Here is a 17,506-nt window from a genome sequence, read left to right on the forward strand (position 1 = left end):
TATTGGACTAATCACAGAAATCCTTGGAGAGCATTTAAATTATAGTATGCCCCAGGTGAAACTAATCCAGCTTGGACCTGTTGGATAGGGCTTGGGTCATCCATTTAATGATTAAGGTCTGATTCAGATTTGCTAATCAATAACCATGTTTACTAACACCTCATATCAGCTAATAGCATTGTTAGTGCTTGTTCAGAGATATAAAGAGGCTAAGGCTTCATTTTTGGTTCCAGTACTGGGCCTCACCATCAGCGCTGGCATCCCTGCGGTGAGGGGCAGTGCCTGGGCCTCTGTGTTTGCGGGCGGGTCGCGCTGCCCGCTGGTGCCCCAGACTGTGTGTGCCCATAGTGCTGCCATCTGTAGAGAACGGACTAGCAGGGCGAGGTCTCAGGGCCAGGCCTTTATCTAAAGGTAGACCACAAGAGAGAACATCAGTTATGAATCAGCTTTTACAGTTAAGGTAAGGTTTTTGGAAACCATGCTTGTGCTGTAGTTTAGCGCAATACACTCAGAAGGGAAGATAAAGAGAGATACTAAGCAACAGGAAGATGGAATAAGAACTAAGAGCATCAAACAACATCTTCCATCCAACTTTATAATTTGTGGAGGGTAAAATGACGTTGAGCAGTTCTGAGAATGTGAAACAGGCTTTGTGGAATCCTGTGAAGAAGTCTTAAGAAATTATTATCATCAAGGCAGCCATTCTGAAGAGTCAGTAAGAAGCACGTGAAGAGGCTAGAGAAATAAAGCAGAATGCCCAGACAGCTTATTAATCCCATGTTAATATCACACATTGGTACCATGCTTACTCCAGACCTCAGCTGCAGCTGTGAACTTCATTGTCTTTCACTGACACCTTTAATCTCAAACATGTACAGAATGGAATTGTAATGTCCCATTTAATGAGCCAAATAAAGTGTTAGTACCATGTTGCCATCAGAAACAGCAAAAAAGTCAAGGAATTCATAAGCAGAGTGATGGAACAACAGAACAGGCCACAGAACCAAGAAACAGCCAGAAAGAGAAGAAGGCAGTGCCGGCTTTCCAGAATAACCAGCAGAGATCCACATCATTAAGGTCGTCTCTCCCCTACACACAAACCTCTCTTACTGAGGCTGGTGCCGTCCAGCCGGTAGCCGGCTTTGTCTGCGGCCGCTGCCAGCGCCCGGGCAAAGCTGCAGTGGGTGAAGAGTGAGCCGTCTGAGGAGCTACCCGCACTGGATCTGTGGCTGGAAAAGGGCCTGTCATCTTCCTCCGATGCTGAACCCCAACCATTCACCATGGAGCCTACAAGCAGCCGCCACAAGGAATGAGTTCACCACACCCACTCAGTTTAACTGTGCAATGGAGAGGTCTGAGCAAGGTCCTGGCTACTCACTGCACTTTGTACAATGGCTAGATGTGAGCACACAATCTGACTGGTTGAAAAGTATTTTACACGGACTAAATTACAATATCAGTTGCAACATAGTATTTGCAGTGGAAGTTCTTTTTTGGCGAACGAAAATGCCAAAGCATGTATCTGAACAATGTTCAGGGCTTCTCTGCTTTATCTTTTTCTTTACTTTGCAAAACACTTAACGAATAGAACACTTGAGGTCATCTGTTATGGTGAATAATATAATGACTGTGATTTGATTGCAGAAGATCATTACAGAAGAGACAGGACACTCCGTTGATTGCTTAAACCATCTGCAAGGGGTGATTTCTTACATGAAAGTCACAATGGTTCATTTGTATTGAAACCCCATTTACAGTTCAGCTAACACTCCACTGTTTAGGGTTGTATCGGTTTCAAATAATCAAATAAAATCTCACCTATCATGCTGTGTCAAGATGACTGTGAAATTGAAACAATAAATATAAATTGAAAGAGCTAAAATGTGATGACACCTTGTTCTCTTGCCTTAGCGGCCTTCTTCTAAAAAAAACAAATAAAAATTTGAATGACAAGCCTCTGACCTGAACTGATACATATTCTAAATCTGATGTTCCTCTAAGTGATAGCCATTCATCACTTTTTCACTTTATGAACCAAAGAAAATGAAGTTGGTACAAAATGAAAAAATGTCCAGCAGTGCATGGTCCATTATCAAGTCCATGAAGCATTTGTCCATTCTGAAATTTCAAATCAGGATTTTGAATCTAATGTCACCCGATGATATAGCAAAGAAAAAAAATTAACTGCTTGATGTTATTGGTGGATTTTTGTGATCCTCTGATCACAGGTATGTGGCGTCCACCACTGGCCGCGCTGTGGTGAGAGTGCGGGAGGCACAGCCATGCAGTGTGGTCGTGCGAAAAGGCTCTTGGGAGGCGCCATGCTCCAGGTAAGGAGAGAGAAACTATTTATTGTTAATGTTGTTGTTGGTGTAAGATGTGCACATGTGCTACTGGGGCTACTTTGTGCTGGGCTGTGGGGTAGTTAGTGTTAGTGCCTACCATAAAGAGAAAATGTATGGCTAGAAGTGACCTGTTTGCTATCTTGGCCACCTGAGTATTGCTGGGCAGCAGTTGTCTCTTGCTGCCTGTTCGGTAAAAGAACATTTGCCCGCATGTGCAATGTTTCCCTCTGGTTCCTCTTGGCCTGGACGCTACAGGTATCATTTCTTAACTGATTCCTCTGGAGCTGCTAAGCTTTGTTGTGCTGTCATGGTAATGGTGTTCTGCAGTAGCCTGCTCCTTTCCAGAAAACTCTCATTTTCAGTCACCCAAGTGCAGTCTAGAACATTCAGCTCACGTGGTCAGGCCTGTCGGAGATGAACACGCACACACCTGTAAGTGGCCTGAGGTAAGACAGATGAAACAGTACACAAACTCATATCAAAGCTCTGTAGAGATTGTTAGTCTCTTCCACTGCTTGCCAATTCAAAGCAAGTCTTTGTGAGACTGACAGCAAAAACATGTCTGCAGAAGCCTGAAACAGACTGTGATCTACTAATGACCCAGAGGTTACATCTGTAGATTTAACAGTTGAGCTTTTTTTAAGCATTAAGATGTGTTTGTCTTGTAGTTGAAAAATAATTGTATTTTAACAAAATACTTAGTTTAACCCTTAGAAGTTGATTTTGCTATGCTATTTAGCTATACTCTTCAGTTATACACAATAATACTATGCTATGCTACACTATTCCATTCCAAATTACTTATTTAATTACATAGTGAGTCATTTGGGCACTCCTGGTCAAATGGGTGATTTTGTCGATTTTCAAATACACATCCTCTACAAGAAACTTCTGCAACAATGTAATGCAAAAATACTGATGGTTTGCTAATTTTAACATATTGCAGAAAAAAATAAAACCTAAAAATAAAACGTGCCTATGTTTTATTTCTTTCAACATGAGAGTGAAACTCAGCAAATACATTGGAATTGTGCACTAATTTGCAGGATAATGCCAAACTGTAGAGAAACAAACATAATGTTCACTTAGAAAATCAACAAAATGTGTAATTTGACCAGACATATTCCAACTTCTGAATGCAACTGTATATACTGAATGACATTTACATGTATTTAATTTTCATAAAATTCAGATCATATTAAAATGCCTCATATTCTACTTACAAACACAAATGTGGCATAATATAAAAACAAATAATACTGTAAAATTACAGCCTGCTTTTATTAGTGCCAGAAATCACAGTGACTACTAAGGGTTAAAGCAGGGTAAATTTCAGAAAATTGCAGCAGCACAGGAAAAAAATATATTTGTTACAAAAGAAAAACTCTCTAAAAGTCTTTTCCCTTTGCTGGCAGCTAAATCTCTTGCTCTGAAACTGCATACAGCTTTGCTTTACATCCAAAGAAAAGTTGCGTCCCTTGGGCCCATCTCTCAACAAAGCAACACAGAATGTAATGAATCAGACGTGCTGCCAAAGCGTGAGCCCAGGCCCTGCGCTGCTCCACATCAGAAGGACAGGCTCAGCAGAAAACAGCAGAAAACCTGCAGCAGACCTGCAGTCTGAGTCTGCTGCACTATCAAACGCCACTCTACACTAACGGCTCCTGCGAGAGGTGCCATCACTAATAAGGACTCAGCTAAATGCACCTTCCAAAATACCGTGTTTTCACCTTTAAGCTGGGAATGATGCTGGCAGCTCAACACAACAACAACAACAACAACAACAACAACAACAACAAACAACAACAGAAGCAGAGGCAGCTCCTCAGCCATTGGAATCTTTGGAATATTTTTCTGACATATGCTTGATATATTACAGCTTGTCAAACAAGAATAAAATTCTGATCTGTTGTTTCTTCTGGATTACAAACTGTGATGATGTTATTTTTCTATGGGAAAACAGAGATGACAAAACTAGACGGCTCTGCTGCAAAGTTACATCTTTAACCATTCTGTATCTTCCTCTACTCATGTAGTAAAGACCTGGCCTTATTAAGGCTTAAAGTTTATTATTCAGTAATTTTACAGAAAACAAGGCAATCTGACTGAGTTATTACTAAGTTATAGCAGTGATGAATGGAAGCTTGGAGCTGCTAGGCCCCTTAAATGTAAAGGTTATCATTTAGTTATTTATTTTACCTATTACAGAGTAATTACTATAAATTATTCAGTAACTACTATGATATTAATGTATTGGCAAAGAAATTATGAAAGCAATGTGTGGGCCCAAGTTTAAAGATATACATAAGCATTTTTACCTAATCTCTATCTGCATCTGTAGCATATTGTCAAAGCTACAGAACAACACAGTTGTAGTTAAAAAACAACAGAAAACCTGTTGAATACAAATGCACCTATGCACGCTTCAGCACCTGCCCATTGCCTTCTATTATAAGTGTTTCAAGTCAATAACTAAGTACAGAGAAATGCACTGAAATGATCATATGCTACTGATGCAGCACATAGAGATTACATTGAAAAACAGCCCCAAAATCCAAACTCTGAACACCTTTTTTCAAGAACAAACAAAAACTCATTCATTTTCCAGACAGCTCAGTACTTTGTGCTTAAGCCACTTATTTGGAACCCCCATCTCCTTCAGGAGAGGTGCTTTTACACCCTAGTGATGCGTAGTTAATATTCCGAACTGCGCTAAGCAGAGTTATCTGGGTCATAAAAGCAGTCCAGCACCCTGCTGCCACTAAAAGCTGATTTACAGCGGCCCTGGCCCTCATCTGCATATCGTTAAGGATCGTAATTATTCCCCTTGACGAGCGGCCGTCTCCGCCCGCCTTAGGGACATGTGACCTGGCTCTCCGCAGCTCGGGCTGGGCTTTATGGGAGTGGGCATGGTCGTGGCGGAGAGGGTGTGAGCTCACTGGTCATGTTACAGGGCTCATAAAGCACCTTCACTGGCTAAATACTTAAGAGGTGCCTGACTGCATTCGGTTTGTGTATGCAGAACATTGCATTAACCCATGTGGGCCCACATTCTCATAAGTACACACATTGTAAAAATGATTTGGTGTTTTAACTGTTCAAGTAAGTAATTACTATTTTGAGTTCACTGAACTGCTAGCAGTGAGGTACAGAACAATAAGTAAGTCTTATTTTCTGCAAAATTATTAAAAAAAATGTAAATTCAAGGTTCACAGTAGTTTGTAAATAGTAATTAGTGAATGAAAAGTCTTCAAATCAATTAATAATGATTAATAAACTGAAGAATGAGCTTAGGGAAGTTACAGCCTCAAATGCTCGTTTCTTTTTATTTAAGCGTTTTTAAACTAAATGGTTGATGCTATGATCCAACCCCTACATCCACTGTGATCTCTCTAGGTCTCTCTCACTATGTCATTCTCTCACTCACTCTCTTGCTATCAACCTAATCTCTCTCTCTCTCTCTCATTCTCTCTTCTGTCCTGTTCTCTTTTTTTCCTCTCCTTCCCTCTGTGGCAATGAAATCAACCTGATCTCTCATTCTTAATTTCTCTGTTCCTCTCCCTTATTCTCTCGTTCTCCGTTTTTCTCCACTCATTCTCCCACCTCTCTCTCATTCTCTTTCATTCTCTTGTTTTCTCATTCTCACTCTCTTATCAACCTGATCTCTCTCACTCATTCTCTCATTTTCTCTTTTCTTTTACTCACTCTCTTGTCAACCTGATCTTTCTTGATCTCCCTCTCTCTCACTCACTCTCTCTCTCTCTCTCTCTCAATTTAACTTAAATTTAACACAATTTAATTCTGCAAGCATTGCTGAAATAACAAGAACTAATACTCAGAGATATAAGAAGCTTCAATTACCCCCAAAAAAGACAGCTTGAAAATATAAAAGACCATAAGTAAGACTAACAACATCCCTCTCTCTCTCTGGGTCAGTATGGAGTCTGCTGTCAGAGTTGGGAGTGAAGCTGCCGCTGGAGAGATAAAGGGAAATAGTGCTGTCTGCAGAGTAATACAGTGGCAGAGAGATGCAGCAGATTAGGCCTAGGCGCTCCACTACTATTCCTCTAAATATATCAGCCCAGGGAGATGTCAGAACAGGCAAAGCCACTGCTCCATCACACCACAGAAAAGTACATTTCAAAACCCCAGTACACAGAGCAGAAGCTCCAGCAAACCCGTCTCCAGCTCACTCTGTGCTTTCTCTGTTCACTCCATTCAAATACTGTATAAATCTTCTTTTCTTACTATCATTCTCTCTTCTTGAGTACACTCTCAAAAATAATGTGTTTGCACTTTCATTGTTCTATTTGAACACAACTTGTTTCAGGCTTGGCTAAATATGTGTAAAAAGGCAAAACCAAACGTGCTGAAACCAATTCAGTTCACAGTTCACAGTCTTCAAAAAAGCAGGAAGTTATTTTAAGAATGGTTATAAAAACACCACTTGATGCCGGAAAGAAAATGTTGTACGATAGTTTAGAAATGAAGTTTTGGTCTAAAACATTTTTTAATCCAATAGAGGTACATTGTAAGGCAAAATAGTCCCCAAAGAACATATACTTTTTCAGATTTACTTTTATTTTATCATTATCAATTTTACATATAAACCTCAGAAGACACATCTACACTTTACACTTTGGATGGTAAATTAAATGCTATATTTGCACAGAATACATCAAACTCTGGTTCCAACACCACCACGGTAAAGAAATCCAAGCCTGTAGGTTTCTTTACAATTAGTCATTTCACATCAAACCATTCTGAATGACTTTGTTTACATATGAACGACTGAATTAAAGGTGCAGGATATGATTTTAATCCAATGCACTTTTTGTCAAATTCAGTAAACGTCTCCTCGCGGCCTGCTAGCTGTCCGTTCTGTGTGTGTGCTGAAAAAAAAACACAGTCTTGTCTCTGTAAATGGGAAACAAACCAAGTGTTTTGGACCAAGCTACACAACACTACTCCAGCCAATTAGCAACAGGGGGCATTCATGCTTATGCAAAGGACAGGGGTAAGAGGAGGGGCTAAGTGCTGAACTCCATGCATTGTCAGGAAGGAGAGATGGCCAGGGAAATAGCCAAAGAGGCTCTTAGATCAGGCAAGGGCATTTGGAGAGACCTCCAAGAGTTGATGAGGCTTAAGTTTGCTTCCTATTCGCATTTTCCCGTTCCACCTTAAATCATGCAGCAGTTCCATGAGGCACCTGAATGTAACTGCTGCACCATTTAAGGGAGAAAATTCAAACAAGAAACTGAGGTACCAGAATGTAACAGCTTAAGGTGGAACAGGAAAATTAGAAAAAGAAGCTGAAGCGCCGGAATGTAACCGCTGCTCCATTTAAGGTGGAACCGGAAAATTTGAACAATAAGCTGGCAAATAAGAAGCTGAATTCAGCTTCATCGAGAGTTGAAAGGTTGCTGTTTCTGCTTGACAGGTGAGTAACATTAACTTTTTTTTACAGAATCTATAGGTCGGTATTGTTTTGTCTTGTTTGCTAATGTTTGTAATATAAACTGGTTAGTTTCTCAGCACCAAGTGTAGCCACAGCTTGCAAACCTACATCCTAGCTAACATTAGTTAGTCATACTACTTGATGCCGTTGTTTGCTTTAATATTATGTCATGGTATTTATCTGTACAATGATCGCAAAGGGCTTTATGGTCACAAAGACCACAAAGGGCAGAGCTTCTGAAGGAGCACTGAAGGAGGGGTGTATTTGTTTTGTTGCTGAGTTCAAATATTAAAATCATTGTCCAGATTCATTCACTGCACCCTTAAGCAGAACAATAACTTTAACTGGACACTTAAAGATGTTGTTTTTGACACATCTGTTTTGAGGGTGTACATACAAGAAAACATCTGCATCTTTTTTTTCTATTTTTTACTCAGTACTGGTCTACTCAAACCACTACATTCAGCAGAAGTCCTAAATCACAAGCCTCCTCTATAAGGACTGCAGTCCATAAAATCATATACAGCAAGAAGTAGGACGTGTGTCAGCCACATTGCCAACGCATACACTATATACTCCAGCCAACATGTACAGAGGGCTGTTCCGCACAGAGCACTTTGTTCTGGTCCTGCTCTGTGCTGTGGTCAGAGAGGAAGAACAGAGATGGTAACACAGGCTCTCAGTTTAAATCCTCCAATGTCATACCCTTCATGTGTCCCCTATGACAGACGGCCCATAAAACCGTTTCAATAAGTTGTAAAAATGGAAATGGCGCTTGCTGGCTGGAATGGGGAAAAGAGCCGAACGTGAGATTTATTCCAAATCTTCCCAGGGGAAAAAAAGAAGAAGATATGGGTGGCAGCAGGGTTGAGATCCAGTTACACTGCACATTCTCTCTCTCCCTCTTTCTCTCTCTCTCTCTCTCTCTCTCTCACTCTCACATTCTCTGTACCTCTTTATTTCTCTTTCTACATTTTTCCTCTGTCTTCCTTCTGCTGTCTGCCTTCCTACTTCTAATCTTCTTTATTTCTTCTTTTCTATGTCTTCTCTTCCTCTCTCTTGCTCTTTATTTTCTTTCTCGATCGCCTCTTTCTCCCTAGGCCTCACTCTTTCTTTTTCTCCTCTCTCTCACTCAATTTCTCAATTTTTTCTTTTCTTTTCTTTTCTGTCATCTCCTTTCTTACTCTCTGGCTCTTTATTTTCTCTCTCTATATTTTTTCTCTTTCATATCTTTCTCTTTCTCTCCCTCCCTACTGCTCTTTATTTTCTTTCTCTCTTTATTCTTTTCTACCTGTCACTACCTTCCTTCTTCTTTCTATCTCCTCTCTTTTCCTCTCTCTCCTCTTTCTCACTCTCTTTCCTTCTCTCTGTCTCTCTCTCTCTCTTTGGTGTTTCTCTCTTTTCTTTTCCTTCTCTCTCTCTTTTCCCATTTCGGTGGCCTTTTTTAAAATTCATGGACTTTCCTTATCTCCTCTCATAGTGGTAATTATAATTCAAGAGAGTTTAGCCCCAACTGCCTGAACAAACTCAATTTGAATATGTTCATTTTCAGGTGTGGTGCGCGCACACACACACACACACACCGACACACACAGAGACACACACAGAGAGACACACACACACACACACACACACAGACACACACAGAGAGACACACACACACACACACACACACACACACACACACACACACACACAGAGACACACAGAGAGACACACACACACACACACACACACAAAATCTGCCTCATTCTACCGAACACACATGCAGGAGCCGTTTATCCTGCCATCAAACACGGCCTATGACACATTTGTCTGTCACAGTGTAACCTTAGAAAATCAAACAATGCCTATACATGCTGTAACTGGATAAATACATTCATGTGAACATTCAGCAATACCTTCCTGGTAAACATTACTAATGCAATCACGAAGCGATAAGAGAAATGAAATATGCTGCTTTTAGATTAGAGATCATTAGCGAGCTGTTATTTTCATTGTTTTATCTCAGCACTGCACGCGGGTTTGAACTGTAATTTGATATGTAAGTGGATAAGGCTGCTGTGATCTCTCGCACAGAAGGAGCTGTGTGTGTATAATAGACTTTTTTTCTCCCTGATTCTGAAGGCCAGTCAAATTTTTCTCTTTTTCCTCAACTCATGCGGGAGTCAAGCTGGGGATCGCATCCAATTGGACTGATTGAAATCCGCCGAAAAGAGAAAAGATGGCTCAGATAAAAAGCAGATTAAACAGAAAGTGTCTTCAGTGGATTAAGTCTGTGAGCTGCAATTGTTATTTTCCACTCTTAGAAAAAGCGTGCATGTGAATATTATCTTTGCAAAGCTTGCAATGCTGTTGATACAGGACTACTTAAAAAATAGTACTGCTACTGCAGTAATAACCAAACTGTACAAGCAAACATATTAGTACAGAAAATGACTCAACTTATTTACTCTAACCTATTAAAGCTACCAAGTGATTACTATGAGTTACTTTAGTCAATACTGTCCCCCAGAATGAGGGTCCAATGCTTAAAGTTTAACTGGGTTTAGCTTACCTTGACCATTAGCTCATATAACGTGAATTAGCATTCTAACACACACTCCCAACCAAACAGTTTTGATGTTAATGAAGAGCTGTTGTGGTTACTGTAGAATGACGAAACAAAAAGAAAAAATTAAAGAGCACAGTAGCAATTTAGCTAAAATGAGTTAGCCAGCCAGTTGTTTTTCCTAAGAGCTCTGAAAAATTGAAGTGAAGTTGAATACTTTATTAGAAATTCACACTCAATCATTACTTTCCATCTCTGTATAGGACTGGGAGATAGGGTAAGTTGTCTTTCTGAAAGCAATTTGTTACAATTATTCATTTGCAAATTTCCTGCAAGTCCCAAAAACTGGGAAAAAAACTGGGAAAAAACTGGGTAGTATCTGTAGCCAACAGACTACAAGGTTCACTGTTAGAAATAAAGGTTCTGTGCAGGCACAGTTTTCATTCATCAAGGTACAAACAACCTGTAAATGTTCCCTCAAAGGTACAACAGTGGTTTTAAGGTCCAATTGTGAACCTTCAATAAGTTTTTCCCAGTGGAAAAGTAGGAATTTTTATCTTTTCCTAACCTGATGTTTTAAAACAGAACAATAAAGTAAAAAGCCTGGAGACGAGACGGGGTGTGTGGAGTCAATACAACTTAGAAAATATAATTTCAGTGGATTATGGTACAGTTATGATCCCTGACTAAAGGTACTGAGAAGTACCCTTGAGGGTACCACCTCAGTGACAGGAAGGGAACCGCCCCAGTGACAGTTTCGTACTTTTATTTCTGAGAGTGTTCATTAGCACACAAGAAAACTATGTTTATATTAATCAACCAGGGAAATCTTTCAGCCACTGTACATTAAAGCGATAAATTTTCATTCATAATAAACAGGAGGTTTGAACGACAAACCCCTTCACACAAGCTGCAGCATTAGCTTTAGTGTTAGCATGGAGCTAAAAATATTCATCCTAACATTGTTCTGTATGGTTACTTCTAGTATGCCTGTTAGCAGTTTTGCCATTGAGCTCTTCGTTTGGTCTTCAACATAGTTTCATCCAAACCCTTTTCAGCTTCAGGAATGAAATAAAACTCCAACATCACTCTCCAGACAATCAGAATAGCATTCATCTAAATAAAAGTTCCCCACTAACACATGCTCACATGTTTTAGCAAAATAATTCAAATTAATTTACTGCCAGCACAGATCTCACTGCAGATTTATTTAGGGTTGAGTTTTCCTCCCGTAGAGATGGCTGTGATTAACTGAGACATGTGTCAATCATTATTTTGCAAACAGTCAATTATATTAAGTTGCTGTTTCTCTTATCCAGCATTACTGTCTTGTGAAAAGCATATTAATGGCATGGATGAGGTAGACTGCTGCTCACCTGTTACTGAGCTGTCTAGGTTGTCCATGCTGGAACCTGGCGTATGCTCAATACCCCGGAGGGGCGGAGACATCTCATAGCCTTCATCTTCTTCCTCATCATCCTCATCTTCGTCAGGCAGATCTGTCTCGATGTCAGACACGAGGGTGCTTGACATGTAGCCCACTGGAGGGGCGGGGGCCTGAGGAGGATATGGCCCACCCTGCAAGTGCCTGCACAAAATTTAATACATCAGCATGTGCACACATCCATAAACAAACATAGATTACAATACATAGGTCTAACATATGTATTAGAAATATGTAAATATCTATATGTAATCTTCTTTTTAAAAACGTCCTTTTAGGTAGGTCTGTGAACTCAGCAGCCATCTTGGCAATGCTACCGGGCAGTTATTTCCAGCCATATAAGACCAAGCTCCTATATAAGACCTAAAAACTCTAAAGGCCAAAAAAGCTAAAGGCCACATTTAAATTTTTAAAAAACATTTTTGAAACCACTGTAAAAATATGACAAATATCTTTTTGTAGATTGTAGTGCTCGGCTCAATAATGCCCCAAAAGCATGTTTTTTGGTTGCTCTGGCTACTTGCGCACATCTCCACAACTGAGCCCAAGTGTGGAGCGGGAAGACCAGGACTTCCACCGTAAGCAGACAACGTGTTACGAGTTTTCCTGTTTATGTTCCAACAAGTGACTTGTTTCTGTCTTTGTAATGTCTCTGGTATAAAACTAATTCTACTCTTGACCTCAATAACCAAAAAGAAATGGTTTTGGCCTTTCAATTTTAAAAAGACCCATATCACAGAAAACTAAAATGTGATATGTAAAAATATTTCAAAATGTACCATCCACTATCCAGTCCATACAGGCATATATGGTGACTATGCTATGGTTTGGAATTCACAGTTTCTATGATGTTGGTGCTTTTGTAAAATACGCTTTACAAAAACGGGACCATTTTCATTGTATGTTAACCTCTTAAATGGCCAGTGTCTGCTGGCGGGCCCAAAGTTTTACTACACACTTCTATAACCTAAGAATAGTTACTGAATAATAAGCCTTAGTATGTAATAATTTAGAGATTTTAAGGGTTTAACCTTGGTTTTCTCTAGTTTTCCTACAAAGTGAAGACGCATGTCCTGTAAGTGCACAAAAACACAGGCATGCAGAAACACACATTTCCATATTTGAGTAGGAGCTGAGACAGGATGTCAGTCGGAGACAAAAGGTGTCAAGCTACACAGTTAGATAAGAAAGGAACATGTGTGGGGGCAGGAGGGATCTGTCAAGCCAAATTTGTAATTCCTGGAACATTCCTTGTTTCGGATGAATCGGGACAATCCGGCTAATTCCACATTGCCGCGTTTTGCATGCTAACACAATGACCCTCTAATTGCGAGCTGAAGAGCACACAATGGTGGGCTCCACAGGCATGCCTGCACTGGGGCTGTCACCTCCTAGACAGCAAGGTCTACTGACAGGCCCAGTGTGTGCGCGTGAGCATGTCTGTGGTAGAGCGTGTGTGTGCACATGTGTGTGTTGTGCCATTTCTTTGATGTGGTCTGTGCCAGGATTTGGATATAATTATGGGCTCTTCCCTGTTGTCAAAGACGCACTCGGAGCAACGTAGTCATTACTCCAGTAACATGACGTCTCCTTCTTGACAAGTGGAGCCTATTCCTGCGAGCAGCCACTGTAATGAACGCATGCCAGTTTCTCCTCACTCTGAGACACCGTGAAGCATGTGGCTCATTTGCTTTGCATGAAAGCCATGAAAAAAAGAGATACTCAACGCACTCACTCTAAAATGCACCAGCGAACAAGTCTAAATAGGGGCTTAAGCATTAAATTCAGCACTTTGATTTTTCTCCAGGTCTAAATGGGAGAAGAAGAGGGTTTGGAAAAACAGCTGGAGGAGCATGATTAATGACAATCGCTGGAATGAATAATGTTGTGACTATGCATTTGCAAAGTGTTCCACTGTGAAGGAGTCATACATTTACAGGACATTTGTGTCAGTAACTGTCTGGTCCTTTTGGCGTGTGCATATTTCAATATAAAGCACTATTCCACATTCAGGTTTTGCACATTTTCAACAAAACCCTGGATAACACTTTAACTGGATGGTCTCCTGTTACTTACCTACAAAGACTGAACTTTTTCACAAACTATTTGGTGAAATTCATTTTAACCTAACAGTATTAAGGTTATGATTAAAACCAAGTTAGAGATGAGCCGTTTTTTTCACACTCAGAGCCTGTTATCTTATTTACATGCCTTTACTGCTAATGTTAGGGCTTTGCATTATTCAGCTTGCAGCCCAGTATGTACAGGTTCACGTTTGCCTTGACCCCTCAGCATGTGACGTCCTCTTTATGAATGGCCAACAGCTCCTTCATGTATTTTTTTCATGTGAAAACTGAAAACTCAACCAAACGAGCATTTTTTGTTGCTTCTCTCCAGCTTTATTCCACTAGAATTATACAAAATAACACCGCTGTCCAAAAAAGAAAACGTGTCTATTTTTCTACATCATTTGAACACAGCAGTTGTCCTTCACACTGTGTGGAATTTTCATTATGATTGGACCGATAAAAAAAAAAAAAAAGCTCCAAAATCACTTGGAATAAACCCTCTTCACATTGACATTGAAAGTAAAGAATGTTTTTTGGAGACACGTTTTCCTTTGGACAGCAATGATAGGCTTCCTCGATGTTTTCTACTTACTAGAACTAAAAGATAGACTGTAGAAACAACAAAAGCCATTACTCAACATCGCTCAACTTTCCCTGTAATGTATTGGCTTCTGTTCACTTCTGTTAAACTGCTATTCAAACAAAATTTATTGTAACTAAATTATAACAAGGTGAGTATCTACAAAACATCTATATTAAACCATCTTAATAAAGTGTCACCAAGCCCTGCTACGGTCACTGTATTGATTCTGCCTGGCTTACCAGGCCTGCTTGGCCATGTCCAGCTGGTAGGCCCGTGTCAGCTCGTCCAGATGGGCCTGCAGCATGGGCTGCATCTCCTCTCGGGGTGATGGGGTCAGTGTGGCTGTGGACTGCTTGCCGAAGGACACAGCCGCAGGGGAGGAGGCCACACCCCTGATGGGTGGAGTCGGTACACGCTCCTCCTCTTCTTCCAGCTCATCCTCCAGGCCCTGGTGCAGGTACGTCTGCACGGGCAGCGGAGGACCCCAGCCATCACTTTCATAACTGAGAGAGAGAGAGAGAGAGAGAGAGAGAGAAAGAGAGAAAGAGAGAGAGAGAGAGAGTAAGTAAAAGAGAGAGAGAGCGAGAGAGAGGTGTCTGATCGTCTGATCCACTTGTACCAAAGCAACACATAATAACATGCTGCCGCCACCACCATGTCAGTGTCACTGCAGTGCTGAGAATGGTACACCACCCACATAATACCTCCTCTGTGGTGGTCCTGTGGGGGTCCTGATCACTGAACAACAGGGTGAAAGTGGGCTAAGTTTAAAATATGCAGAGAAACAGATGAACTACAGTCTGTAATGGTAGAACAACAATGTGCACCTATATGGTAAGTGGAGCTAATAAAATGAACAAAGAGCGTAGATACAAGGAAGTGGCCTTTCGGTGTACATGTGTTAATAGGATGCTCTCGAAGTGGGCTCCTGGGGTTTCCTCCTACAATAAGCGTAAAAGTGACTCCAAACTAGTAGCTCCCTATTGCGGAGAATCTTCAGCTTGCTTTTTGTAAATGAGTAATAGAGAAAGTGAGCTACAATTCAAGCCTAAGAGGTGCTTCAACATCTAGGCTTAGTTATAAAATAAATTAATTTAGGCTTCTTAAGTTAGCACACTGTAAAGATCTGATGTCTTCATATTTCATTTGGCAGCTGAGAGCAAACAAGTCCATGCCATTTAGAGCTTTTTTTCCCTTCCCTCTTATTTGGGCTGTGCCAGCAGAGTGACTGTGGCTTGGCTTTCCCAGCACTCGGCTTCTACACGCTGAAATAATACTCATCATAAAGCCAATGTTCATTAAAGAAATTTGTCAGTGCACAGCCCAGAGGACATAACAGTTTTAATCTGAAACCATTAAAGACAGTACTAAGATTTACAGTGCAGAAGAGTCCTCATTTGCCAGAGAGCCTATTAAGCTAGATGACTCTCCGAGATGGAAATTAATGGGGTTGAAAGGCAAGCACACCTCTCAAGCAAGAGACTTAATTTGTAATACCACCTTCTTGTTTTTTTTCTGGTAGTGTACAGACACCCTGTGCCCATAACACAACAGGACAGAATGCTGACATTGAGGCAAAAGCTGTTAAAGCTGCTGCTTGGATGTCAAATTATTTGTCACTGTTTGCCTAATATTTTTGTATGTATTAATAGTGTTGCCCTAAGCAAAAACCCTTTCAATCAAGCTCCCAGTGAATTTCTGAGATAAATATAGGCCATTATGTATGATAGAACATGCTGTGTATGCAAATAATAAAATACTTATAAATATAATAAACCTGCAGGTAAAACACATCATTCAGTTGCACAGCATTTTTCTACATATATGAATTTGCCCTTTCTGAACTAAGTAGTTAAAGATATGCTGGTCGTAGCTCAGCATTCTGACACGCTTTACACAAAGGGGCCCTGACATAGCAGCAATCTGTCAACTCTGCTGCTCTTTACATGTCAACCCTTACAAGTCACAGTTATTACCAGCAGATACCAAAGCATGCTGTAATTTTATATTAATTGCTTGTCAAATGAAATTCTGTCAAATAGAAAGAAATTAAAACGGAAATAAATTCTGTCAAAAATGTGGATTCTGACCTTTTAATCAAAACCACATTAATGTTTGTAACTATGAAAGGAGACACTCTATTATGATTTGCATTTGATGTAAAGTTATTGTTGATTTTTCTGGAAAGAAAATAACATTTTATATACATGTGCATGAAATGAATGTAAAGGTAACCATGTTCCCATGTAATTTACCAAGTAACCATAAAAATAAATTAATTACATATAAATAATCATGACGTGTTGTACGTTGAATATACAGCAGAAAGCACAACTCTAAGAATTCTAATAGTTAAACATGACTGTCATTGAGAATAAAAGACCAAATTGCTCTCTCAGTCTTACCCTCCTCCTTCGTGGTGCTCTGTGGGATAGTGTTCCAGCTCTGTGCCTGGCAGAGGATGGATAGGAGGGGGTGGTAAGGGGACGTTTGCCCAGTTGGAGCCATTGGCCTTGGTGGGCTTGGCCCCTGCTTTGGTCTTTTTCTTCTTTCCTCCTTTCCCACCTAAAGCACAGTGGAGTTAACAATAAAAAAACAGATTAGAGGAACTGCATGGATCTTCAATAGAACAAAGCCTCCCAAGGCTAACTGAAAGTTTCAGGCACAGTTGAAAGTCAAATCGCTCAAATTTCATCATTTGTGCATCTGATGACCATGAAATATCTTTTTTTCTCTCTCTGCTAGTTTATCTGCTGCACTTCAAGGTGCTGCTGCTGCTGCTGCCACAATAGCACTCTCAAGGCCAAAGCATGAAAAGCAGGCTTCAGAGCGAGTGATTGGACTCTGAGGTTTCAAGGCTCTGCGGAGACGAGAGACAAATGGCCGGACGCCGTTCTCTCCTCCTCTCCTCCGTCAATACCTCCCATGAAACCAGGGTGAAATATGTCTGCCTTCAGCACATCATCTCCATCTGCTGCTCTAATGGAAGTCTGTGGGAGCGTATTTCATTTTCCTTTCCTTCATAACAACAGCCAGCGAGAGACTGAGGGCCAGTG

General features: G+C 40.5%; 1 protein-coding gene across 4 annotated transcripts in view; it reads right to left on the reverse strand.

The window, feature by feature from the left end:
• Positions 1–17,506, reverse strand: part of robo2 (roundabout, axon guidance receptor, homolog 2 (Drosophila)) — a 265,654-nt gene that overhangs the window by 5,990 nt on the left and 242,158 nt on the right. For all 4 annotated transcript variants that reach the window (XM_036564474.1, XM_036564456.1, XM_036564466.1 and 1 more), the window contains 5 exons: positions 16,856–17,015; positions 14,690–14,953; positions 11,731–11,942; positions 1,102–1,287; positions 247–405 (listed from right to left, as the gene is read on the reverse strand). In XM_036564474.1, coding sequence (XP_036420367.1) covers positions 247–405; positions 1,102–1,287; positions 11,731–11,942; positions 14,690–14,953; positions 16,856–17,015 — 981 coding nt within the window. The remainder of the gene's footprint in view (positions 1–246; positions 406–1,101; positions 1,288–11,730; positions 11,943–14,689; positions 14,954–16,855; positions 17,016–17,506) is intronic.

Source organism: Colossoma macropomum, unplaced genomic scaffold (assembly GCF_904425465.1).
Source record: "Colossoma macropomum unplaced genomic scaffold, Colossoma_macropomum, whole genome shotgun sequence".
Taxonomy (NCBI): domain Eukaryota; kingdom Metazoa; phylum Chordata; class Actinopteri; order Characiformes; family Serrasalmidae; genus Colossoma; species Colossoma macropomum.